The following is a 22,311-nucleotide window of genomic DNA, read 5'->3' on the forward strand; positions in this document are numbered from 1 at the left end:
CCTCCAATTTCAAATTCCTCAACATGTACATAATGTTTTAATTTGTTACATATTGGTTTTTATTTGTATACATTTGATTAATCTTTTAGTATTACTTAATTTGCTAAGCAGTTGCGGACAGCAGGAGTACGGCGTCGCAGATCCCAAGGGTTTCCGCACCACAGGTTAAGGCCCTCGAAATGCATTATAAACCTTTCACATGGTTCACTGGGTGGTTTTTTACTAGTGCTCTGTGGGAGTGTATTCTGTCACTAGTGCACTGGGAATATGAATCCTGCCACATATGTACTTTGAACTCAATATTTTTTCCAGATGTACTGTGAGTGAATTCTTTCGCAATTCCTTTCGAAAAGAGAATCGTGCCTCTTTTTTCCAATGAGTATGGATCTGTTTACTTTTGCAGCAGACATGTGAATTATGTTACAAGTACACTGGAAATATACATTTGTCCCTCTTTTACTGGGAATATTAATTCTGTTTACACATGCTAGAATCGAGAATCATTTCACTAGTGCAAAAGGAGTGTGAACGTTGTGAAAATGAACTTCCGGTGGGAATCCTGTCAATATATTCTTTGTAATGTGAAACTCTGGTACACTGGAAGCACGAATCTTGTCTTTGGTGCACTGGGGTGCGTGAATAAGGTCACTGGCAAACTGGAGTTCAATTCCAAAGCACCTGGAGTTGTGATTCCGGTCACTATTGCAGTCTGTGTGAGAATTACACCCCCCTTCACTGCTTCGGGTTTCATTGGAGATGTTACCTGCATTGTTTTGGGGTTCAGTGTCTGTTCTAGTTGTAACTGGCTGCGAGAATCCTGCCACCAATGGACTGGAGGCGTGAATCCTGCTTCTAGCGCAGCCACTGCTAGTGCACAGTGATACTCCTTTCACTCGTGCGCTCGGATGTGATGTTTATTAGTGCACTGAGTTGGAGAACATGTCACTAACGCAGGGCCTTGGCCTGTTTTCTGTTGCACTCAATAAGGACACTGAGAGTGAGACTCCCATTACTCGTGTACTGCGTTTTCGAATCTGTTCACTAATGTATTGGGAACGTGACTCGTGTGTTTGTGTGTTGTACTCGGTGTGTAATTCTGTCACCAATACACAAGGGGAGTGAATCATGTCCGTGGTGCACTATGAATGAGTGCTGCACGTAGTGTCATGGCAGCATGAATCCTGCCACCACTCTCCTGCACTGATGTGCACCAGGGAGGATATGAGTGCAGGGTTTCACAAGTATGGTTTGCGCACGATGGAAGTGCGTCCAGTCGTAGTCCTTTTGTGTTGCCTGTCCAGTGTCCACCATTCAAGGCCTGTGTGGGGTGTCCAAGAGATCCAGGTCCCCTAGCTAGTGCCAGACTGATGTGCCTTCTGCCCCCTCTCTCCACAGATTCACTCCAGCGGCTGCAGAAGGAAAACGAGGAGCTGCAGCAGAAGATGTCTGCTCTCCAAGAAAAGATGCAGGTACGAGGGTCGCAGGTGGGGTAGGCTGCGCCGGGGGAACAGGTGCCCTGGAGCAGGCATATGTTCTTCAGCCCAGTGCAGGGAGCTTCATGCAAGTCATGGAAGTTATAGTTGGGATTATTTTGTGGGTAAAAGCGAACAAATAGTTAATAATATAACATCAGAGAACCTGTTGTTCTGTATAATTTCCCTTCCTACTGAGTCTTTGCTAATGAGAATTAGCAGTGAATAGTCTTCCACGAGAAGGGTGTCGTTCATCTATGTTACCTGTTTGGGACACACTAGCTGCCCTTTCTCCGTAATGCCAAGCTCTCGGTCAGAACCCAGCTGGTTATTGGCCGGTCTACGTGGCAGTGGAGAAACAAGCTCCCTGGTTCGGAAATGCATTCCTCTCTCCGAGAGAAATGCATTTCTGTATTTGCACTGTTTCTTAGAGTTATATTTAGAAATTGTTCCCCGAATTCATGATGTAGTCGAATAATGTAATGGGAATCCTGACCTGCAATTATCAATATTGGAAACCACTCGCCGTGTGTGGGTTTATATATGTTCGATGGCATGTGTAGCTGCAGATACACATGCTTTGCACATCCCGCCATCTAGTGTTGGACTCGGAGTGTTACAAGTTGTTTTCTTCGAAGAAGTCTTTCGAGTCACGAGATCAAGGGACTCCTCCCCTTTCGGCTCCATTGCGCATGGGCGTCGACTCCATCTTAGATTGTTTTTTTTCCGCCATCAGGTTCGGACGTGTTCTTTTTCGCTCCGTGTTTCGGTTCGGAAAGTTAGTTAGAATCTCGGAAAATTTGACGGTATTGTTTGCGTTCGGTATCGGGTTAGTTACTACAGATCGACACCGACTTTTGAAGAGCCCCGGTGGCCCTTTGGGGTTTTTTCGATCCCCCGTCGGGGCCTGATCGGCCCGGCCACGTGTCTCTTCAAGGCTGATGGAACGGACCCCATTCCGCTTCTGCCCAAAATGTCACAACAAGTATCCGTATACAGATCAGCACCTGGTCTGTAACTTGTGTTTGTCTCCAGAACACAAAGAAGATACTTGTGAAGCCTGTTGAGCGTTTCGGTCGAGGAAGACATTAAGAGACCGAAGAGCGAGAAGACTGCAAATGGCGTCGGCGCCGACAGGACAAAGGCATTTGGAGGAGGAAGAGGAAAGCTTCTCCATCCAGGAGTTGGACTCGGACGAACTCGATCCCGAAGAAACGGCGAAAACCGTGAGTAAGACGTCGAAACATAAAACTCACGAGAAGAGCACAAAAGCCCAGGGGACGCCACTGCCAACAGGCCATGGCTTAACCCGAAAAATAGGTGACCGTTCATCAGCACCGAAAAAGGGCACGCTTGTGTCGAAGTCATCCGACTCCGGTCGACATACCGGCACACAGCAATCTCGAGCCCGAGACAGCGGCTCCGAGCAAGTTCGGCACTGAGACAGCGGCACCGAAATGGGTAGGCACTGAGAGATCATGACCCCAAAAATAAAGAAAGTGTCGTCGGTGCCGAAAAAGGCTACCGAAAAGGTTTCCATTCCGAAACATCCAGCCTCGGAACCGAAATCAGGTTCCTACACAGAGGAAAAGGGATTGTCCTCCCAAATGCAAGGGCATAAGTTCGGACAAGAACTAGAATCAATGGAGCCAGACTACACTCAAAGGAGGCTCCACATTCAAAAGGACACAGGGAAGATAAGCACTCTTCCACCAATTAAAATGAAAAGAAGACTTGCCTTTCAAGATAAGGACAAGCAGCCACAGGCAAAGGTGGCAAGACAGACAACTCCGCCACCATCTCCACCACCATCAATACACACATCACCGGTAGTCACTCCACCACTGATGCAATCCCCTACGCATACTGCAATGAGTCAGGATGATCCAGACGCATGGGACCTTTATGATGCGCCAGTATCGGATAACAGCCCAGACTGTTACCCAGCAAGACCGTCCCCACCTGAGGACAGTACATCTTACACGCAGGTGGTCTCAAGGGCAGCAGCTTTCCATAACGTCACCTTGCATGCAGAACCAATTGAGGATGACTTTTTGTTTAATACACTATCCTCCACTCACAGCTAATACCAGAGCTTACCTATGCTACCTGGAATGCTAAAACACTCCAAACAGGTGTTTCAGGAGCCTGTGAAGGGCAGGGCCATAACTCCAAGGGTGGAGAAAAAGTACAAGCCACCGCCTACAGACCCTGTGTATATCACGCAGCAATTAACACCAGACTCTGTGGTAGTAGGGGCAGCTCGCAAGAGAGCAAACTCTCACACCTCGGGAGACGCACCACCTCCAGACAAGGAGAGTCGCAAATTTGACGCTACAGGGAAAAGGGTTGCAGCACAAGCAGCAAACCAATGGCATATTGCCAACTCACAAGCACTTCTGGCAAGATATGATAGGGCTCATTGGGACGAAATGCAGCATTTAATAGAACACTTACCCAAAGAGTTCCAAAAAAGGGCACAACAAGTGGTGGAGGAAGGACAAAGTATCTCAAATAATCAGATACGGTCAGCAATGGATGCAGCAGGTACAGCTGCGAGGACAGTAAATACTGCAGTAACAATAAGGAGACACGCATGGTTGCGTACATCAGGATTCAAGCCGGAAATACAACAAGCCGTGCTGAATATGCCTTTTAATGAACAGCAGTTGTTTGGGCCGGAGGTGGACACTGCTATAGAAAAACTTAAAAAAGACACTGATACGGCCAAAGCCATGGGCGCACTCTACTCCCCACAGAGCAGAGGCACATTTCGCAAAACACAGTTTAGAGGGGGGTTTCGAGGGCAAGCTACAGAACCCACAACCTCACAAACAAGGCCCACTTATCAAAGTCAATATCAGCGGGGAGGTTTTTGGGGACAATATAGAGGGGGTCAATTCCAAAAGAATAGAGGGAAGTTCCAAAGTCCCAAAGCTCCTCAAAACAAGCAGTGACTTCCAAGTCACAAATCCCCAACAGATAACACCTGTGGGGGGGAGACTAAGCAAAGTTTACAAACATTGGGAGGAGATAACAACAGACACTTGGGTACTGGCAATTATCCAGCATGGTTATTGCATAGAATTTCTCAGATTCCCTCCAAACGTTCCACCAAAAACACACAATATGTCAAAACAAAACATGGATCTTCTAGGACTAGAAATCCAGGCATTACTAAAAAAAAGGAGCAATAGAATTAGTACCAATTCAACAGAAAGGAACAGGAGTTTACTCTCTGTACTTTCTCATACCCAAAAAGGACAAAACACTGAGACCTATATTGGATCTCAGAACATTAAATACCTACATCAAATCAGACCACTTTCACATGGTGACATTACAAGACGTAATCCCACTGCTCAAGCAACAAGACTACATGACAACACTAGACCTAAAGGATGCATATTTCCATATACCAATACATCCTTCACACAGAAAGTACCTAAGATTTGTATTCCAAGAGGTACATTACCAATTCAAGGTGTTGCCATTCAGAATAACAACTGCGCCAAGAGTTTTTACAAAATGCCTGGCAGTAGTATCTGCGCATATCAGAAGGCAGCAAATACATGTGTTCCCGTACCTAGACGATTGGTTAATCAAAACCAACACACTAGAACGGTGTTTACAACACACAAAGTACGTCATAGAAACCCTACACAAACTAGGTTTTTCAGTCAACTACACAAAGTCACACCTTCAGCCGTGTCAAACACAGCAATACTTAGGGGCAACAATCAACACAGCAAAAGCTATTTCCACTCCAAGTCCACAAAGAGTACAAGCATTTCACAATGTAATACAGTCCATGTATCCAAACCAAAGAATACAAGTCAAAATAGTAATGAAACTCCTAGGCATGATGTCTTCATGCATAGCCATTGTCCCAAACGCAAGATTGCACATGCGACCCTTACAACAGTGTCTAGCATCACAATGGGCACAAGCACAGGGTCAAAAACAACAAGTGATGAACGGAATGCTGAACATTGTCAAACACTCACCCCCAGTCATAGATCTGGGTTTAATCCATCGTTCTTTTGCTCACCATGCCACCCCAGTTTGGACCCAGCCATATGCAAATCAGTCTTGACCCTGTTCCTCATGGGAACAGTCCAGACCGAACTGCCAAGCCAGGTCCTCACTGGACCGGAAACAAGCATCCTGGGACCGGTTTCGGGGTTTCACCCCTCATCAGCCAGGCTAGCTTGAATCCAGTGGCATGGGAAGCATGGGACCCACGTCTGGGCATACCCTTCCCACTTAGGGCGACAAAGCAAAAACAACAAGTGATGGACGGAATGCTGAACATTGTCAAACACTCACCCCCAGTCATAGATCTGGGTTTAATCCATCGTTCTTTTGCTCACCATTCCACCCCAGTTTGGACCCAGCCATATGCAAATCAGTCTTGACCCTGTTCCTCATGGGAACAGTCCAGACCGAACTGCCAAGCCAGGTCCTCACTGGACCGGAAACAAGCATCCTGGGACCGGTTTCGGGGTTTCACCCCTCATCAGCCAGGCTAGCTTGAATACAGTGGCATGGGAAGCACGGGACCCACGTCTGGGCATACCCTTCCCACTTAGGGCGACAAAGCAAAAACAACAAGCACAGGGTCAACTTCTAGATCTAGTGTTGATAGACCGCCAAACATACACCTCGCTTCAGTGGTGGAACAATATAAATTTAAACCAAGGGCGGCCTTTTCAAGACCCAGTGCCACAATACGTAATAACTACAGATGCCTCCATGATAGGGTGGGGAGCACACATCAATCAACATGGCATTCAGGGAAAATGGGACTCTAGGCAAAAACAGTTTCACATAAATCACTTAGAACTATTGGCAGTATTTCTAGCGTTAAAAGCATTTCAACCAATAATAAGCCACAAACACATTCTTGTCAAAACAGACAACATGACAACAATGTATTACCTAAACAAACAGGGAGGAACACACTCAACACAGTTGTGTCTCCTGACACAAAAAATATGGCATTGGGCGATACACAACCACATTCGCCTAATAGCACATTTCATTCCAGGGATACAGAATCAGTTAGCAGACAATCTCTCTCGGGATCACCAACAGATCCACGAATGGGAGATTCACCCCCAAGTACTACACACTTACTTCCAAAATTGGGGAACACCACAAATAGACCTGTTTGCAACAAAAGAAAACGCAAAATGCCAAAACTTCGCATCCAGGTACCCACAGGATCAGTCTCTGGGCAATGCGTTATGGATGAGTTGGTCAGGGATATTTGCATACGCTTTTCCCCCTCTCCCACTCCTTCCATATCTAGTTAACAAGTTGAGTCAAAACAAACTCAAACTCATACTCATAGCACCAACTTGGGCAAGACAACCTTGGTACACAACACTACTAGACCTCTCAGTAGTGCCTCATATCAAACTACCAAACAGACCAGATCTGTTAACTCAACACAATCAGCAGATCAGACACCGCAATCCAGCATCGCTGAATCTAGCAATTTGGCTCCTGAAGTCTTAGAGTTCGGACACTTAGACCTTACACAAGAATGTATGGAAGTCATAAAACAAGCTAGAAAACCAACCACTAGACATTGCTATGCAAAAAAGTGGAAAAGGTTTGTTTATTATTGCCATAATAATCAAATTCAACCCTTACACGCATCTGCTAAAGATATCGTAAGCTACTTGCTACATTTGCAAAAGTCAAAACTAGCTTTTTCATCCATTAAGATACATCTTACCGCAATTTCAGCTTACCTGCAAATTACCCCCTTATCTTCACTGTTTAAAATACCAGTCATAAAGGCCTTTATGGAAGGCCTAAAAAGAATTATACCACCAATGACACCACCAGTTCCTTCATGGAACCTCAACATTGTCTTAACACGACTCATGGGACCACCTTTTGAGCCCATGCACTCATGTGAAATGCAATATTTAACATGGAAAGTTGCATTTCTAATTGCCATCACATCTCTTACAAGAGTCAGTGAAATCCAAGCATTTACCATACAAGAACCATTTATTCAAATACACAACCATAAAGTAGTTCTACGTACAAATCCAAATTTTTACCAAAAGTCATATCACCGTTCCACTTGAATCAAACAGTAGAACTACCAGTGTTCTTCCCACAGCCAGATTCTGTAGCTGAGAGAGCACTGCATACATTAGACATCAAAAGAGCGTTAATGTACTACATTGACAGAACAAAACAAATTAGGAAAACAAAACAATTATTTGTTGCTTTCCAAAAACCTCATACAGGAAACCCAATTTCCAAACAAGGCATTGCTAGGTGGATAGTTACATGCATTCAGACTTATCTCAAAGCAAAAAGAGAACTGCCTATTACACCAAGGGCACACTCAACTAGAAAGAAAGGTGCTACCATGGCCTTTCTAGGAAACATTCCAATGACTGAAATATGTAAGGCAGCCACATGGTCTACGCCTCATACGTTTACCAAGCACTACTGCGTGGATGTGTTAACAGCACAACAAGCTACAGTAGGACAAGCAGTACTACGAACTTTGTTTCAAACAACTTCAACTCCTACAGGCTGAACCACCGCTTTTGGGGAAATAACTGCCTACTAGTCTATGCAAAGCATGTGTATCTGCAGCTACACATGCCATCGAACGGTAAATGTCACTTACCCAGTGTACATCTGTTCGTGGCATGAGACGCTGTAGATTCACATGCACCCACCCGCCTCCCCTGGAGCCTGTAGCCGTTTTGAAGTTGATCTTCAACATTTGTAAATTTGTAAATATATCACTTTAAAATACATTATGTACATACATGTTTACTCCATTGCATGGGCACTATTACTATAATACACAACTCCTACCTCACCCTCTGCGGGGAAAACAATCTAAGATGGAGTCGACGCCCATGCGCAATGGAGCCGAAAGGGGAGGTGTCCCTCGATCTCGTGACTCGAAAGACTTCTTCGAAGAAAACAACTTGTAACACTCCGAGCCCAACACTAGATGGCGGGATGTGCAAAGCATGTGAATCTGCAGCGTCTCATGCCACGAACAGATGTACACTGGGTAAGTGACATTTTCCATATATATACATATATATATATATATATATAAATGTTCGATGGCATGTGTAGCTGCAGATACACATGCTGGGCACATCCCGCCATCTGGTGTTGGGCTCGGAGTGTTACAAGTTGTTTTTCTTCGAAGAAGTCTTTTTTCGAGTCACGAGACCGAGGGACTCCTCCCATTTCGACTCCATTGCGCATGGGCGTCGACTCCATCTTAGATTGTTTTTTTTCCGCCATCGGGTTCGGACGTGTTCCTTTTTGCTCCGTGTTTCGGGTCGGAAAGTTAGTTAGAATCTCGGAAAAACCGTCGGTATTGTTTGCGTTCGGTATCGGGTTAGTTACAACAGATCGACACCGAATTAAGAAGAGCTCCGGTGGCCCTTCGGGGTTTTTTTTCCATCCCCGTCGGGGCCTGGTCGGCCCGGCCATGTGTCTCTTCAAGGCTGATGGAACGGACCCCATTCCGCTTCTGTCCAAAATGCCATAACAAGTATCCATATACAGATCAACATCTGGTCTGTAACTTGTGTTTGTCACCAGAACACAAGGAGGATACTTGTGAGGCCTGTCGAGCGTTTCGGTCCAGGAAGACACTCAGGGACCGAAGAGCAAGAAGACTGCAAATGGCGTCGGCGCCGACAGGACAAGAGCGTTTCGAGGAGGAGGAAGAAACATTCTCCACCCAGGAGTCGGACTCTGAGGAGATCGATCCAGAGGAAACGCCTAAAACCGCGAGTAAGACGTTGAAACCAAGAACTCACGAGAAAAGCGCTAAAGCCCAGGGGACGCCAGCGCCAACAGGCCATGGCTTAACCCGAAAAGTAGGTGACCGTTCATCGGCACCGAAAAAGGGCGAGCTGGTGTCGAAGTCATCCGACTCCGGTCGAGATACCGGCACACAGCAATCTCAGGCCCGAGATAGTGGCTCAGAGAAGATTCGGCACCGAGACAGCGGCACCGAAACGGGTCGGCACCAAGAGAGCACAACGCCGAAAGTAAAAAAGGTTTCGTCGGAGCCGAAAAAAGCAGCCGAAAAGGTTTTGGTACCGAAATATCCGGCCTCGGAACCGAAAACAAGTTCCTACACTGAGGAACAAGGACTGTCCACACAAATGAAGACACATAGATTTGGACAGGAATTACAGGCAATAGAACCAGATCATACACAAAGACGGCTCTTTATTCAAAAAGATACAGGGAAGATCAGCACTCTTCCTCCAGTCAAAATGAAACGCAAGCTTGCCTTCCAAGACAAAGACAAACAGCCACACGCAAAGGTGGCTAAACAAGTAACACCGCCACCATCCCCACATCACTCTCCCCAACCATCACCGATAGCCACTCCACCAATGATGCAATCCCCAACTCATACAGGAATGAGTCAAGATGACCCTGACGCATGGGACCTTTATGACGCACCAGTGTCAGATAATAGTCCAGAATGCTATCCAGCTAAACCATCGCCACCAGAGGATAGTACAGGCTACGCACAGGTGGTGTCAAGAGCAGCGGCATTTCATAATGTCAGCCTTCATTCAGAGCCCATTGAAGACGACTTTCTTTTTAATACACTGTCGTCCACACACAGCCAATATCAGTCTTCCTATGCTACCCGGAATGCTAAAACACTCCAAACAAGTGTTTGAGGAGCCTGTTAAAGGGAGAGCCATTACTCCAAGAGTAGATAAAAAATATAAACAGCCACCAACAGACCCAGTGTACATTACACAACAGCTAACACCAGACTCTGTTGTAGTGGGAGCAGCGCGCAAAAGAGCCAACTCTCATACTTCAGGAGATGCACCACCTCCAGATAAAGAAAGTCGAAAATTCGATGCTGCAGGCAAAAGGGTGGCGGCACAGGCAGCAAACCAGTGGCGTATTGCAAATTTGCAAGCTTTGCTAGCCAGATATGATAGGGCCCACTGGGATGAAATGCAACACCTTATTGAACATTTACCCAAGGAGTTACAAAAAAGAGGGCAGCAAGTAGTAGAAGAAGGACAGGGTATCTCCAATAATCAGATACAGTCAGCAATGGATGCTGCAGACACAGCTGCTAGAACTGTCAACACAGCAGTAACAATAAGGAGACATGCATGGCTGCGTACATCAGGATTTAAACCAGAGATACAGCAAGCTGTGCTGAATATGCCATTCAACGGACAGCAGTTGTTTGGGCCGGAGGTGGACACTGTGATCGAAAAACTTAAAGACACTGACACGGCCAAAGCCATGGACGCACTCTACTCCCCACAGAGCAGAGGCACATTTCGAAAGACACAATTTCGAGGGGGGTTTCGAGGGCAAACCACAGAAGCCACAACCTCACAAACAAAGCCCACTTACCAGAGCCAGTATCAGCGGGGAGGTTTTCGGGGACAATATAGAGGGGGACCATTTCAAAGGAATAGAGGAAAGTTCCAAAGTCCCAAAACTCCTCCAAACAACCAGTGACTTCAAGGTCACAAATCCCCAACACATAACACCTGTGGGGGGGAGACTAACCAAGTTTTACAAACATTGGGAGGAAATAACAACAGACACTTGGGTCTTAGCAATTATCCAGCATGGTTATTGGATAGAATTTCTCAAATTCCCTCCAAACATCCCACCGAAAACACACAATATGTCAAAACAACATATAGATCTTCTAGGACTAGAAGTTCAGGCATTGCTACAAAAAGAAGCAATAGAGTTAGTACCAAAACAACAAATAAACACAGGAGTTTACTCCCTGTACTTTCTGATACCCAAAAAAGACAAGAGTCTGAGACCTATACTAGATCTCAGAACATTAAATACCTACATCAAATCAGATCACTTTCACATGGTTACATTACAAGACGTAATCCCACTGCTCAAACAACAAGACTACATGACAACACTAGACCTAAAGGATGCATATTTCCATATACCAATACATCCTTCACACAGAAAGTACCTAAGGTTTGTATTCCAAGGGATACATTACCAATTCAAAGTGTTGCCATTCGGAATAACAACTGCACCAAGAGTTTTTACAATATGCCTAGCAGTAGTAGCTGCACATATCAGAAGGCAGCAAATACATGTGTTTCCGTACCTAGACGATTGGTTAATCAAAACCAACACGCTAAGACGGTGTTCACAACACACAAAATATGTCATAGAAATCCTCCACAAACTAGGTTTCTCAATCAACTACACAAAGTCACACCTTCTGCCGTGTCAAACACAGCAATACTTAGGAGCAACAATCAACACAGCAAAAGGGATTGCCACTCCAAGTCCACAAAGAGTTCACACATTTCACAATGTGATACGGACCATGTATCCAAATCAAAAGATACAATTCAAATTAGTGATGAAACTACTAGGCATGATGTCGTCATGCATAGCCATTGTCCCAAACGCAAGGTTGCACATGCGGCCCTTACAACAGTGCCTAGCATCACAGTGGGCACAGGGTCAGCTTCTAGATCTGGTGTTGATAGACCGCCAAACATACATCTCGCTTCAATGGTGGAACAGTATAAATTTAAACCAAGGGCGGCCTTTCCAAGACCCAGTGCCACAATACGTAATAACAACAGATGCTTCCATGATAGGGTGGGGAGCACACCTCAATCAACACAGCATCCAAGGACAATGGGACATACAGCAAAAACAGTTTCACATAAATCACTTAGAACTGTTAGCTGTATTTCTAGCGCTCAAAGCATTTCAACCCATAATAAGCCACAAACACATTCTTGTCAAAACAGACAACATGACAACAATGTATTACCTAAACAAACAGGGAGGCACACACTCGACACAGTTGTGTCTCCTAACACAAAAAATATGGCATTGGGCGATTCACAACCACATTCGCCTAATAGCACAATTTATTCCAGGAATTCAGAACCAGTTAGCAGACAATCTCTCTCGGGATCACCAACAGATCCACGAATGGGAGATTCACCCCCAAATACTAAACGCTTACTTCCAAATGTGGGGAATACCACAAATAGATCTATTTGCAACAAAGGAAAACTCAAAATGCCAAAACTTCGCATCCAGGTACTCACAAGATCAGTCTCAGGGCAATGCGTTATGGATGAGCTGGTCAGGGATATTTGCTTACGCTTTTCCCCCTCTCCCACTCCTTCCATATCTAGTAAACAAATTGAGTCAAAACAAACTCAAACTCATACTAATAGCACCAACATGGGCAAGACCACCTTGGTACACAACACTACTAGACCTCTCAGTAGTACCTCATGTCAAACTACCAAACAGACCAGATCTGTTAACACAACACAAACAACAGATCAGACATCCAAATCCAGCATCGCTGAATCTAGCAATTTGGCTCCTGAAATCCTAGAATTCGGACACTTAGACCTCACACAAGAATGTATGGAGGTCATAAGACAAGCTAGGAAACCTACCACTAGACACTGCTATGCAAATAAGTGGAAAAGATTTGTTTATTACTGCCATAATAATCAAATTCAACCCTTACACGCATCTTCCAAAGATATAGTAGGATACTTACTACAATTGCAAAAGTCAATGCTAGCTTTCTCTTCAATAAAGATACATCTTACCGCAATTTCAGCCTACCTGCAAATTACGCACTCAACTTCATTATTTAGGATACCAGTCATAAAAGCATTTATGGAAGGCCTAAAGAGAATTATACCACCACGAACACCACCAGTTCCTTCATGGAACCTCAACATTGTCTTAACACGACTCATGGGTCCACCTTTTGAGCCCATGCACTCTTGTGAAATGCAATACTTAACATGGAAAGTTGCATTTTTTATTGCCATCACATCTCTAAGAAGAGTGAGTGAAATTCAAGCATTTACCATACAAGAACCATTTATTCAAATACACAAGCATAAAGTAGTTCAACGGACAAATCCACAAATATTTACCAAAAGTGATCTCACCGTTCCACTTGAATCAAACGGTAGAATTACCAGTGTTCTTCCCGCAGCCAGATTCTGTAGCTGAAAGAGCACTGCATACATTAGACATCAAAAGAGCACTAATGTACTACATTGACAGAACAAAACTAATTTGAAAAACAAAACAACTATTTATTGCTTTCTAAAAACCTCATACAGGGAATCCAATTTCTAAACAAGGCATTGCTAGATGGATAGTTAAGTGTATTCAAACCTGCTATCTTAAAGCAGAGAGAGCTGCCTATTACACCAAAGGCACACTCAACCAGAAAAAAAGGTGCGACCATGGCCTTTCTAAGAAATATTCCAATGAACGAAATATGTAAGGCAGCAACATGGTCTACGCCTCATACATTTACCAAACACTACTGTGTAGATGTGTTAACGGCACAACAAGCCACAGTAGGTCAAGCTGTACTAAGAACATTATTTCAAACAACTTCAACTCCTACAGGCTGAACCACCGCTTTTGGGGAGATAACTGCTTACTAGTCTATGCACAGCATGTGTATCTGCAGCTACACATGCCATCGAACGGAAAATGTCACTTACCCAGTGTACATCTGTTCGTGGCATTAGTCGCTGCAGATTCACATGCGCCCACCCACCTCCCCGGGAGCCTGTAGCCGTTTAGAAGTTGATCTTGAACATTTGTAAATTTGTAAATATATTACTTTAAACTTCATTATGTACATATGTATTCACTCCATTGCATGGGCACTATTACTAGCATACACAACTCCTACCTCACCCTCTGCGGGGAAAACAATCTAAGATGGAGTCGACGCCCATGCGCAATGGAGTCGAAATGGGAGGAGTCCCTCGGTCTCGTGACTCAAAAAAGGCTTCTTCGAAGAAAAACAACTTGTAATACTCCGAGCCCAACACCAGATGGCGGGATGTGCACAGCATGTGAATCTGCAGCGACTAATACCACGAACAGATGTACACTGGGTAAGTGACATTTTCCATATATATATATGTTTGATTGCATGTGTAGCTGCAGATACACATGCTATGCACAGGTCCTGCCATCCAGTGTTGGGCTTGGAGTGTTACAAGTTGTTTTTCTTAGAAAAAGTCTTTTTGAGTCACGGGAGCGAGTGACTCATCCTTTTCGGCTCCATTGCGCATGGGCATCGACTCCATCTTAGATTGTTTTCTTTCCGCCATCGGGTTCGGATGTGTTCCTCTTCACTCCGGTTGTTCGAGTCGGAAAAACTTATAATACATCGAAAATCGTCGGTATTGTTCTCAATCGCGTCCCATCTAGCATCGACACCTCGGTACCGGTACATACACATCTTCGATTGCCCTTCGGGACACCCGCGGCCAACTTGGGCCTGGTCAGCCCGACACCAAGTGTCGTCAAAGCATCATGGACCGGACTCCGTTCAGATTCTGCCCTCGATGCCACGCCAAGTATCCCTACACAGATCAACATCGGGTTTGTAATCTGTGTTTGTCTCCAGAACATCGAGAGGATAATTGTGAAGCCTGCAAATTATTCCGTTCGAAAAAGACCTTACGAGACCGAAGAGCGAGAAGGTGATAGATGGCGTCCGGAAGCACCGAACGCCTCGACGCAGAAGAGAAGGAGATGATTTACACCACCATCTCCGTTCAGGGATCCGATTCCGAGGAGTCCGACATCGACCGACCAATAACAGCGGGCCAGCATTTGAGTACGCTTGCCCCGACCCAGACCAAGACCAAACATAAGGCCTCAGGGACGCCACTACCGGAAGGCCATGGCTCCACCCGTAAAAAATCGACCGGTGACCAAGTAACACCTTCGGCACCGAAAAAGGCCACGCCCGTTATGAAGTCTTCGGACTCGAGCCGAGACACAGGCTCCGAAGCAAACGACACCGACCCATGGAGTCGAGACCCTGAAAGTCCCTTTTGGAACCGAGGACAACCACTACTCCAGGCCCTTCGGTGCCGAAAAAAACAGCTTCAGAGCCGAAAAAACATTCCTATACAGAGGAGCATGGACTTTCGAAACAGCTAAAAGAAAGCCATAGATTTGAGGAAGAGCTACAACAAATGTAGGATTTTGATGACAAACAAGCCAGGATACAGATCCACAAGGACACTGGCAAGATCCTCACAGCACCTCCTCTCAAAATAAAAAGAAAACTGGCATTCCATGGTCGTTTGGACACTGATCAGCCAACGGCTAAAGTGCCAAGAGAGAAATCTCCACCTCGCCAGTTTTCTCCTCAGCAGTCTCCTCCTCATTCTCCTCAACGGACTGTCTCCCCACCTGCTACACCCACTGCACAGTCTCCAACACACACTATGCAGTCACATCAGGACACAGATCAATGGGATCTCTACGATGACCCAGTATCAGACAACAGCCCAGAGTGCTACCCATCTAAGCCCTCACCACCTGAGGATAGCACCTCGTAAACACAGGTTCTAGCTAGGGCAGCAGCTTTCCACAACATAAGCATGCACACAGAACCTCTAGAGGACAACTTTTTATTCAACACATTGTCCTCAACCCACGCCACACACCAAAGCCTACCCATGCTCCCCGGTATGCTCAAACATGGCCAACAAATATTCCAAGAGCCGGTTAAAGGAAGGGCTATAACCCCAAGGGTAGAAAAAAAATACAAACCACCACCCTCAGACCCGGTGTATATCACACAACAGCTGCCTCTGATTCAATAGTGGTCAGCGCAGCGAGGAAAAGGGCTAACTCGCAGTCCTCTGGAGATGCACCCCCTCCAGATAAGAAAAGCAAAAAATTTGATGCTGCAGGGAAAAGGGTGGCGTCACAAGCACCCAATCAGAGGCGCATAGCTAATTCTGCTAATTACGCCAAAGGCACACTCCACTAGGAAAAAAGGAGCAACAATGGCATTTCTAGGAAACATACCAATGACAGAAATTTGTAAGGCAGCCACGTGGTCGACACCTCATATATTTACAAAGCATTACTGTGTAGATGTGTTAGCAATACAACAAGCCACAGTAGGACAGGCTGTACTAAGAAAATTATTTCAGACAACTTCAACTCCTACAGGCTGACCACCTCTTAGGGGAGGATTACTGCTTTGTAGTCTATGCATAGCATGTGTATCTGCAGCTACACATGCCATCGAACGGAAAATGTCACTTACCCAGGGTACATCTGTTCGTGGCATGTTCCGCTGCAGATTCACATGCGCCCTCCCTCCTCCCCGGGAGCCTTTAGCCGTTTGTTATATTTAAAAAAATGTAATATGTATATACATCTCTAGTCCATTGCATGGACATACATTTATTTAAACTCTGTAGATACATCTCTATTCCGTTGCATGGACATCTCTCTCTTTACACTCTATCACTCCTACCTTACTCTCTGCGGGAATACAATCTAAGATGGAGTCTATGCCCATGGGCAATGGAGCCGAAAAGGAGGAGTCCCTCGGTCCCGTGGCTCGAAAAGACTTCGAAGAAAAACAACTTGTAACACTCCGAGCCCAACACTAGATGGCAGGACCTGTGCATAGCATGTGAATCTGCAGCGGAACATGCCACGAACAGATGTACACTGGGTAAGTGACATTTTCCATATTCATCTCTCTCCATTGCCAGAAGGTAGTTATAGTTTGTACCAACTTTTCCCATAGACAAGGTGTTTTTGTTTTGCTAATAACTTTGGAGCGGTTTGACGAATCTTCATGAAATTTTCAAAACTACAACACAAGTTAGCTCAGCTGCTTTCTGGAAAGTTTCGGGGTGATTCATGAAGGGGTGTGAGTAATACGTGGGGTTTTGCAGGAAAGTCCCCTTTTTAACATAGTCACCCCAACATTTTGCCTGCTAATTGATGCAGTTTCAACAGTCTTTCCTTAAAACTGTACAATTGTTCCCCATTTGGCAATACCTTTGGCACCCCCTATAAGTCCATAATAAATGGTACTCCAGCATGGCATGGCACCAGAGTGTCACCAAGGGCTACAAAATTTATTGTGCCACCCTCAGGGACCCCTCTCCTAGCACATGGAGACTGTCATTGCAGGCTGTGTGTCTTGGTACAGTTAAATGTGAAAACACAACATGGCACACAGCCTGACTGCCATACCCTCTAACACTGCATGCAATATATGCAAGTCATCACTACAGCAGGCCTTCCAGCCCTATGGCAGGGTGCATTATATTACATTTGCTGATTCTTAGACATAGTAAGTGATCATGGAAGTCCTTCTAAGTACATGTGCTGGACACTGGTCAATACGAGTTCCCCAGCTACATGATGGCTTCACTGAAACAAGGGATGTTTGTTATCAAACATCTCATATTAATATTACCGATTCTAGTGATAGATTTATTAATACCTGCACCCAGAGGGCATCTTAGAGGTGTCACCTTAAAAACCTACCAGCTGCTGGTTTACTGGCTGATTAGTTTTAGGCAGCCTGCTACCAACAGACATGTTTCTGACCCCCAGGGGTGAGAACCTCTGCCCTCGGGTGGTCAGGAACAAAACCTTCTCTTGCAGGGGTGTTAACACACTTCTCCCACCAGGATGACCTGCAAATCTGCATTCCTGGGCACGGGCATTCAACGAAGCCCACCACCCTTGGTATGGAGATCTGGCTTCCCTCAGAAGGAAGATGCTGATCTCCATGCCGAAGGGCCCATTTGGCACATGGTCAGGCTGTGAAGTTAGTAGTCAGAGAAGCGTGTCCATCTCTCAGGTCGGCCCCACCCTTACAGTGAGCTGCCTGATGTGGACACAACATTTGTATACTGCCATCTTGGTGATGGCAGAATTAGGAACTCTGGGACAGGGTTAGGCCCACTTCCCACAGAAAGTGGTCATACAGGGTGCATAGTGACCCCAAGGGTAGGTAGCCCATTGGCTACTACCCTACACTCTTCTAACTGCCCCTAAATTTAGCATTTAGGGGAGCCCATGGCACCAGCTAATCAGATCCTGCTGACCTGAAGAAAAAAGGGCACTCTAGAGACACAAAAGGCAAGAACTGAAGACCAGTGATTGACTCTGCACCAACCCTGCAAGTGTGTCTGCTGACTTCGACAACTGCGACATAGATGCCTCTTCCTGCAGCTGTGTGTGCCTCAAAAGGCCCAGGAGGACTGCCAATCTTCACCCCACCACCAGGAACTCCAGTGGAGTAGCGGAGCTGCTCCGCTGTATCCTGCAGGCACCCAAAGAAGAACTGAGAGGACTCCGGACCACCTGAACTCAACACCACAAAGCACCACTGCCCCCTAGCCAGAGTCAAAGTGGGCCAGCAGTGGCAGCGTGGGCCCCAGACCCTACAGAGATGAAGTCCATCCGCAGCCTCTTTGTGCAGGTCCCCCTCTACCGTGAGTGACGTGGAGTCAAAGATCCAGTGCCTCAGGACATCTCTGCACCTGTCTGCCCAGACCGAGGAGAAGAGAACCATGGGTGCCCGAAGTCTCCCAGCCTTGTGAGACCTGAGCCCACTTTTCGGCTTGGTCGGACTGGACTCCCAGTCCCCGCCTGAAGCCTCTTCCTGCAGGCCTCCTCTACCACAACAGCTCCAGTGACAGGAACCCGATGCCTAAGGATATCCCTGCATCGCCTCATGCGCACACACTCTGGTGCCCCCTGGGGTATGAGCAGGCACCTGCTTTGGTGGCTGAGGCACCAAGTGACGAACCCTCGCCTAAGCCAGTGTGTCCCTACCTGCACTGCACAAGGAGAAGCTGGCCAGCCAAAAGCAGTCGCATTCCCTCGAGACACTGCACCGCATACTCGCGGGCAGTGGCCCCTCAGGAGTTTGTACATAGAGGAAGCCCAAAGAGGGTTTCCCTGTCACCTCTTACCGGGAGTGTGCCCCTCCTGTTTCTCAGTTCTGGGGACGTGAGCCTAAGGATACCACTGGTGAGAGATGTGTTGCCTGCCGAAGCGGCACTCGAGAAGGAGGCGGGGCTGCTTCCCTGTTAAGTCCACACCATTGCCAGGAGTCCGGTAATAGGAGCGCAGGAGCTCCTACATTTGACCTCGTAGATTTGGCTTTCCTACTGTATATCGCCTAATAGGAGGGCAGAAGCTCATGGCCTCAACGTAGTGGACAGTGATCCACTGTATGCTTCCCATAAGTAGCACAAAACATGCTGTGACCTCTATATGAAAGGTGTCGAGAGGAGCCCTGAATGTTTTACATTTACCTAATATATTCTATGCCCTCATTCTCATTTGATGCATGCATTAGGAAGGAGAGTTTTATGATGGCATATGCAGTGGGAGGGTAATGTTTTGGGACCTATGCAACATGGAAATGGTTCTTCTGATTTTTGCATTCATAATGATGATCTGACAACTGCTTGCTTAGCAAGTATTACTGAGTCATGTTGTTTTGGTCTTTGATGTGGTATGTACAATACAGTTCATTTTTATATAACTGGTTGTGAAGTCACTTTTGTGGTGTATTTATTGTGTCACTGAGGTGTGTTAGTTGTGCAAATGCTTTACGCATTGCTTCTAGGATGACCCTGACTGCTCTGGCCAAGCTACCAAGCAGAGGTTATCTTGGGTGTGTAACTCCCTTACCCTGACTAGAGTGAAGGTTACTGCCTGGCTTAGAGGCCTACCCTAGCCAACCAGGAACCCCATTTCTAACACACATCGATTACACATATGTCCTGTACTCAGGCCATGCCTATGTAAGTCAAATACCCCAGTTCAGGGTGACTGGCAGAAGCTTTACATGGGGAGGCAAGAAGGTTTCTCCACCTAAAGGAGTCATGGAAAACAGCTGTCCCATTACAGTAGATCACACTGCCTTCAGTGCCATCCAGAAAGATAGATATAAGAGGCTGTATCCACTCCGACCTACTCCCACAGTATTGGTTCAGTAAGAGCGAGGACCCTCTGTGAGCACACATGGTTGTCAGGTTCGTAGAAAGAAACCAAAAAGTCTGTACAATAAAAGAAAATAAACCAGAGAGCACGCTGTCCAGGGCCTTCCTTTCTGAACAAATGTGTTTTGTAAAACACTTAAATGCATAAAAGATGGTTTCTGAGCACATTGAAAGGTCTCCCCCACGCCCCAAAATAACTGTTTTCAATAAATGGGCAAAGAAAACATCACCCCTGGCTCTGATTTCTATAAATAAGATACAGTTTAGAGAAGATCTTCTAGAAATAGTGCATGTAAGACCTCCCCCAACCAATATTTTACAAGAGGATGCATTAAGGGAATGGGCTCTAATGTGCATTTTTTAAATACAACTAGCATGGTTGTTTATTCACATTAGGCAAATGTAAGAAGACAAGGGGAGAGGAGAGTAAGGCTTTCTGCAAAAAAAAGCAGTTAGAACAAGCATTTGCAATGCAATGGGTCTTGCGTTTGCTCGAGTTAGCTATTAGCATTGCAAATTCCTAACTGGACTTTTCTTGCCACATAAATGAAAAATGAAAAGTAAAACAGTTGACCTAAGCGAGCTAATTCAAAGCGCCATGGCCAGCATGAGCACAAAGGAGAGACACGAAAGGAAAAAGAAGTTCGCTCACAGTCAAATGTATCAGCAAATGTGCAATCATCCATGTAACAGGGTCCATGGTTAAGGCGATGACAAAACTGCCCCAAGGAGAGACAAACGTAAAGCATTTACCAATGATAACAAAGGATTTTTGGAAGACAAGCCCATGAATGAGTGATAGTGATGGGCGTGCGGTAGATGTAGTTAAAAGCCCACAGATAGATTACAACACGTCAGAGCGCTTGCGCGCCTGACCTAAAAAGCAGCACTGGGAACTTTTCCAGCATAATTGTTCCAGTTGTATTAAGATAAATAGCTTGTGTGTGTGTCAGTGTGTTTGCGCGCGTACAGTGTAGGTGAATTTATAGTTTTGAATATTTAATGAGTAGACCGTGTATGTGATTGATTTGTCTACGTGTGAATAGTGCAAGTGAACATCGGAATGTGTTGGCATGCATTGTGCAAGTGTAGATATAGTGTTCCAAGGTTCTGTGAGCTGTGTGCCTAAAATAAGGTTTCTGTGAATGATGTGCATGATTAAGTTTCATTATTAATTGGAATTCCTGCAGTGCTCTTCCTGTCATTGATATGGCACCGCAGCGCCCTTGATAATCTGGGACGACGTTCCAAAGGTGCCCGGCTTTCCATTCTGACATTTACCCCGACAGACTTCTCCTTTTTATGCTTTCGCCAGTTAGTTTCCGGTTCTTCACACTAGACTTCAGGAGCTTTCGGTTTCTTACAACGGTGTCTTGTCGGTGCTGTAGGCCTCTGGAAGTGTGAACTTCCTTCCTGTAGTCTCGAGCAGTCTGTTTCCTGAATTCAGAAGTCTCCTGAATTGTTTGACAAGTTCCCGATACTGTTTTTTTTTTGTAATTCTAAAGTTAGCTAGAATTTCATGTCTTTATCTTACCTGCCGTTCTATCCTCGCAGTGCCTGGGTAAACACAAAGTTATCAGTAAAAAATGCTTCGTAATGAAGGCAAACCAAAGAATCCGGTGGGTGGTCTGCGAAATCCCCAGGGTGTCGGCGGCAATATGTCTTCCAGCCTGGAGCAGAACCTCCCAGCACACTCTGGGATGGGTCTCCCACAGGCCCGGCGTCTACCTTTTTTTTTTCTTGAAAGTGCTTCCGCTGGACCGACTGGAACTCTTTCAGCCAAAGTGCGATGCTTTCCACCCACCGTGTTATGGCAACCAGTCAGCATTATTTTTGCAGTTCAGAAACAAACCCTGAAAGTACTTGTTTCTGAAATACAGAAAATGGACGGTCCTGGTATGCAGGAAGTATTCTTCCTTGTGCGGGAAGGTTGATGATGTTTCACATCTGCCATCCGTTACAGACCTGGG

General features: G+C 45.8%; 1 protein-coding gene across 4 annotated transcripts in view; it reads left to right on the plus strand.

The window, feature by feature from the left end:
- The window catches only part of LOC138304376 (cytospin-A-like), a 167,330-nt gene that overhangs the window by 110,217 nt on the left and 34,802 nt on the right, over positions 1-22,311 (plus strand). For all 4 annotated transcript variants that reach the window (XM_069244363.1, XM_069244365.1, XM_069244364.1 and 1 more), the window contains one exon: positions 1,396-1,469. In XM_069244363.1, coding sequence (XP_069100464.1) covers positions 1,396-1,469 — 74 coding nt within the window. The remainder of the gene's footprint in view (positions 1-1,395; positions 1,470-22,311) is intronic.

Source organism: Pleurodeles waltl, chromosome 7 (genome assembly GCF_031143425.1).
Source record: "Pleurodeles waltl isolate 20211129_DDA chromosome 7, aPleWal1.hap1.20221129, whole genome shotgun sequence".
NCBI classification, from domain to species: domain Eukaryota; kingdom Metazoa; phylum Chordata; class Amphibia; order Caudata; family Salamandridae; genus Pleurodeles; species Pleurodeles waltl.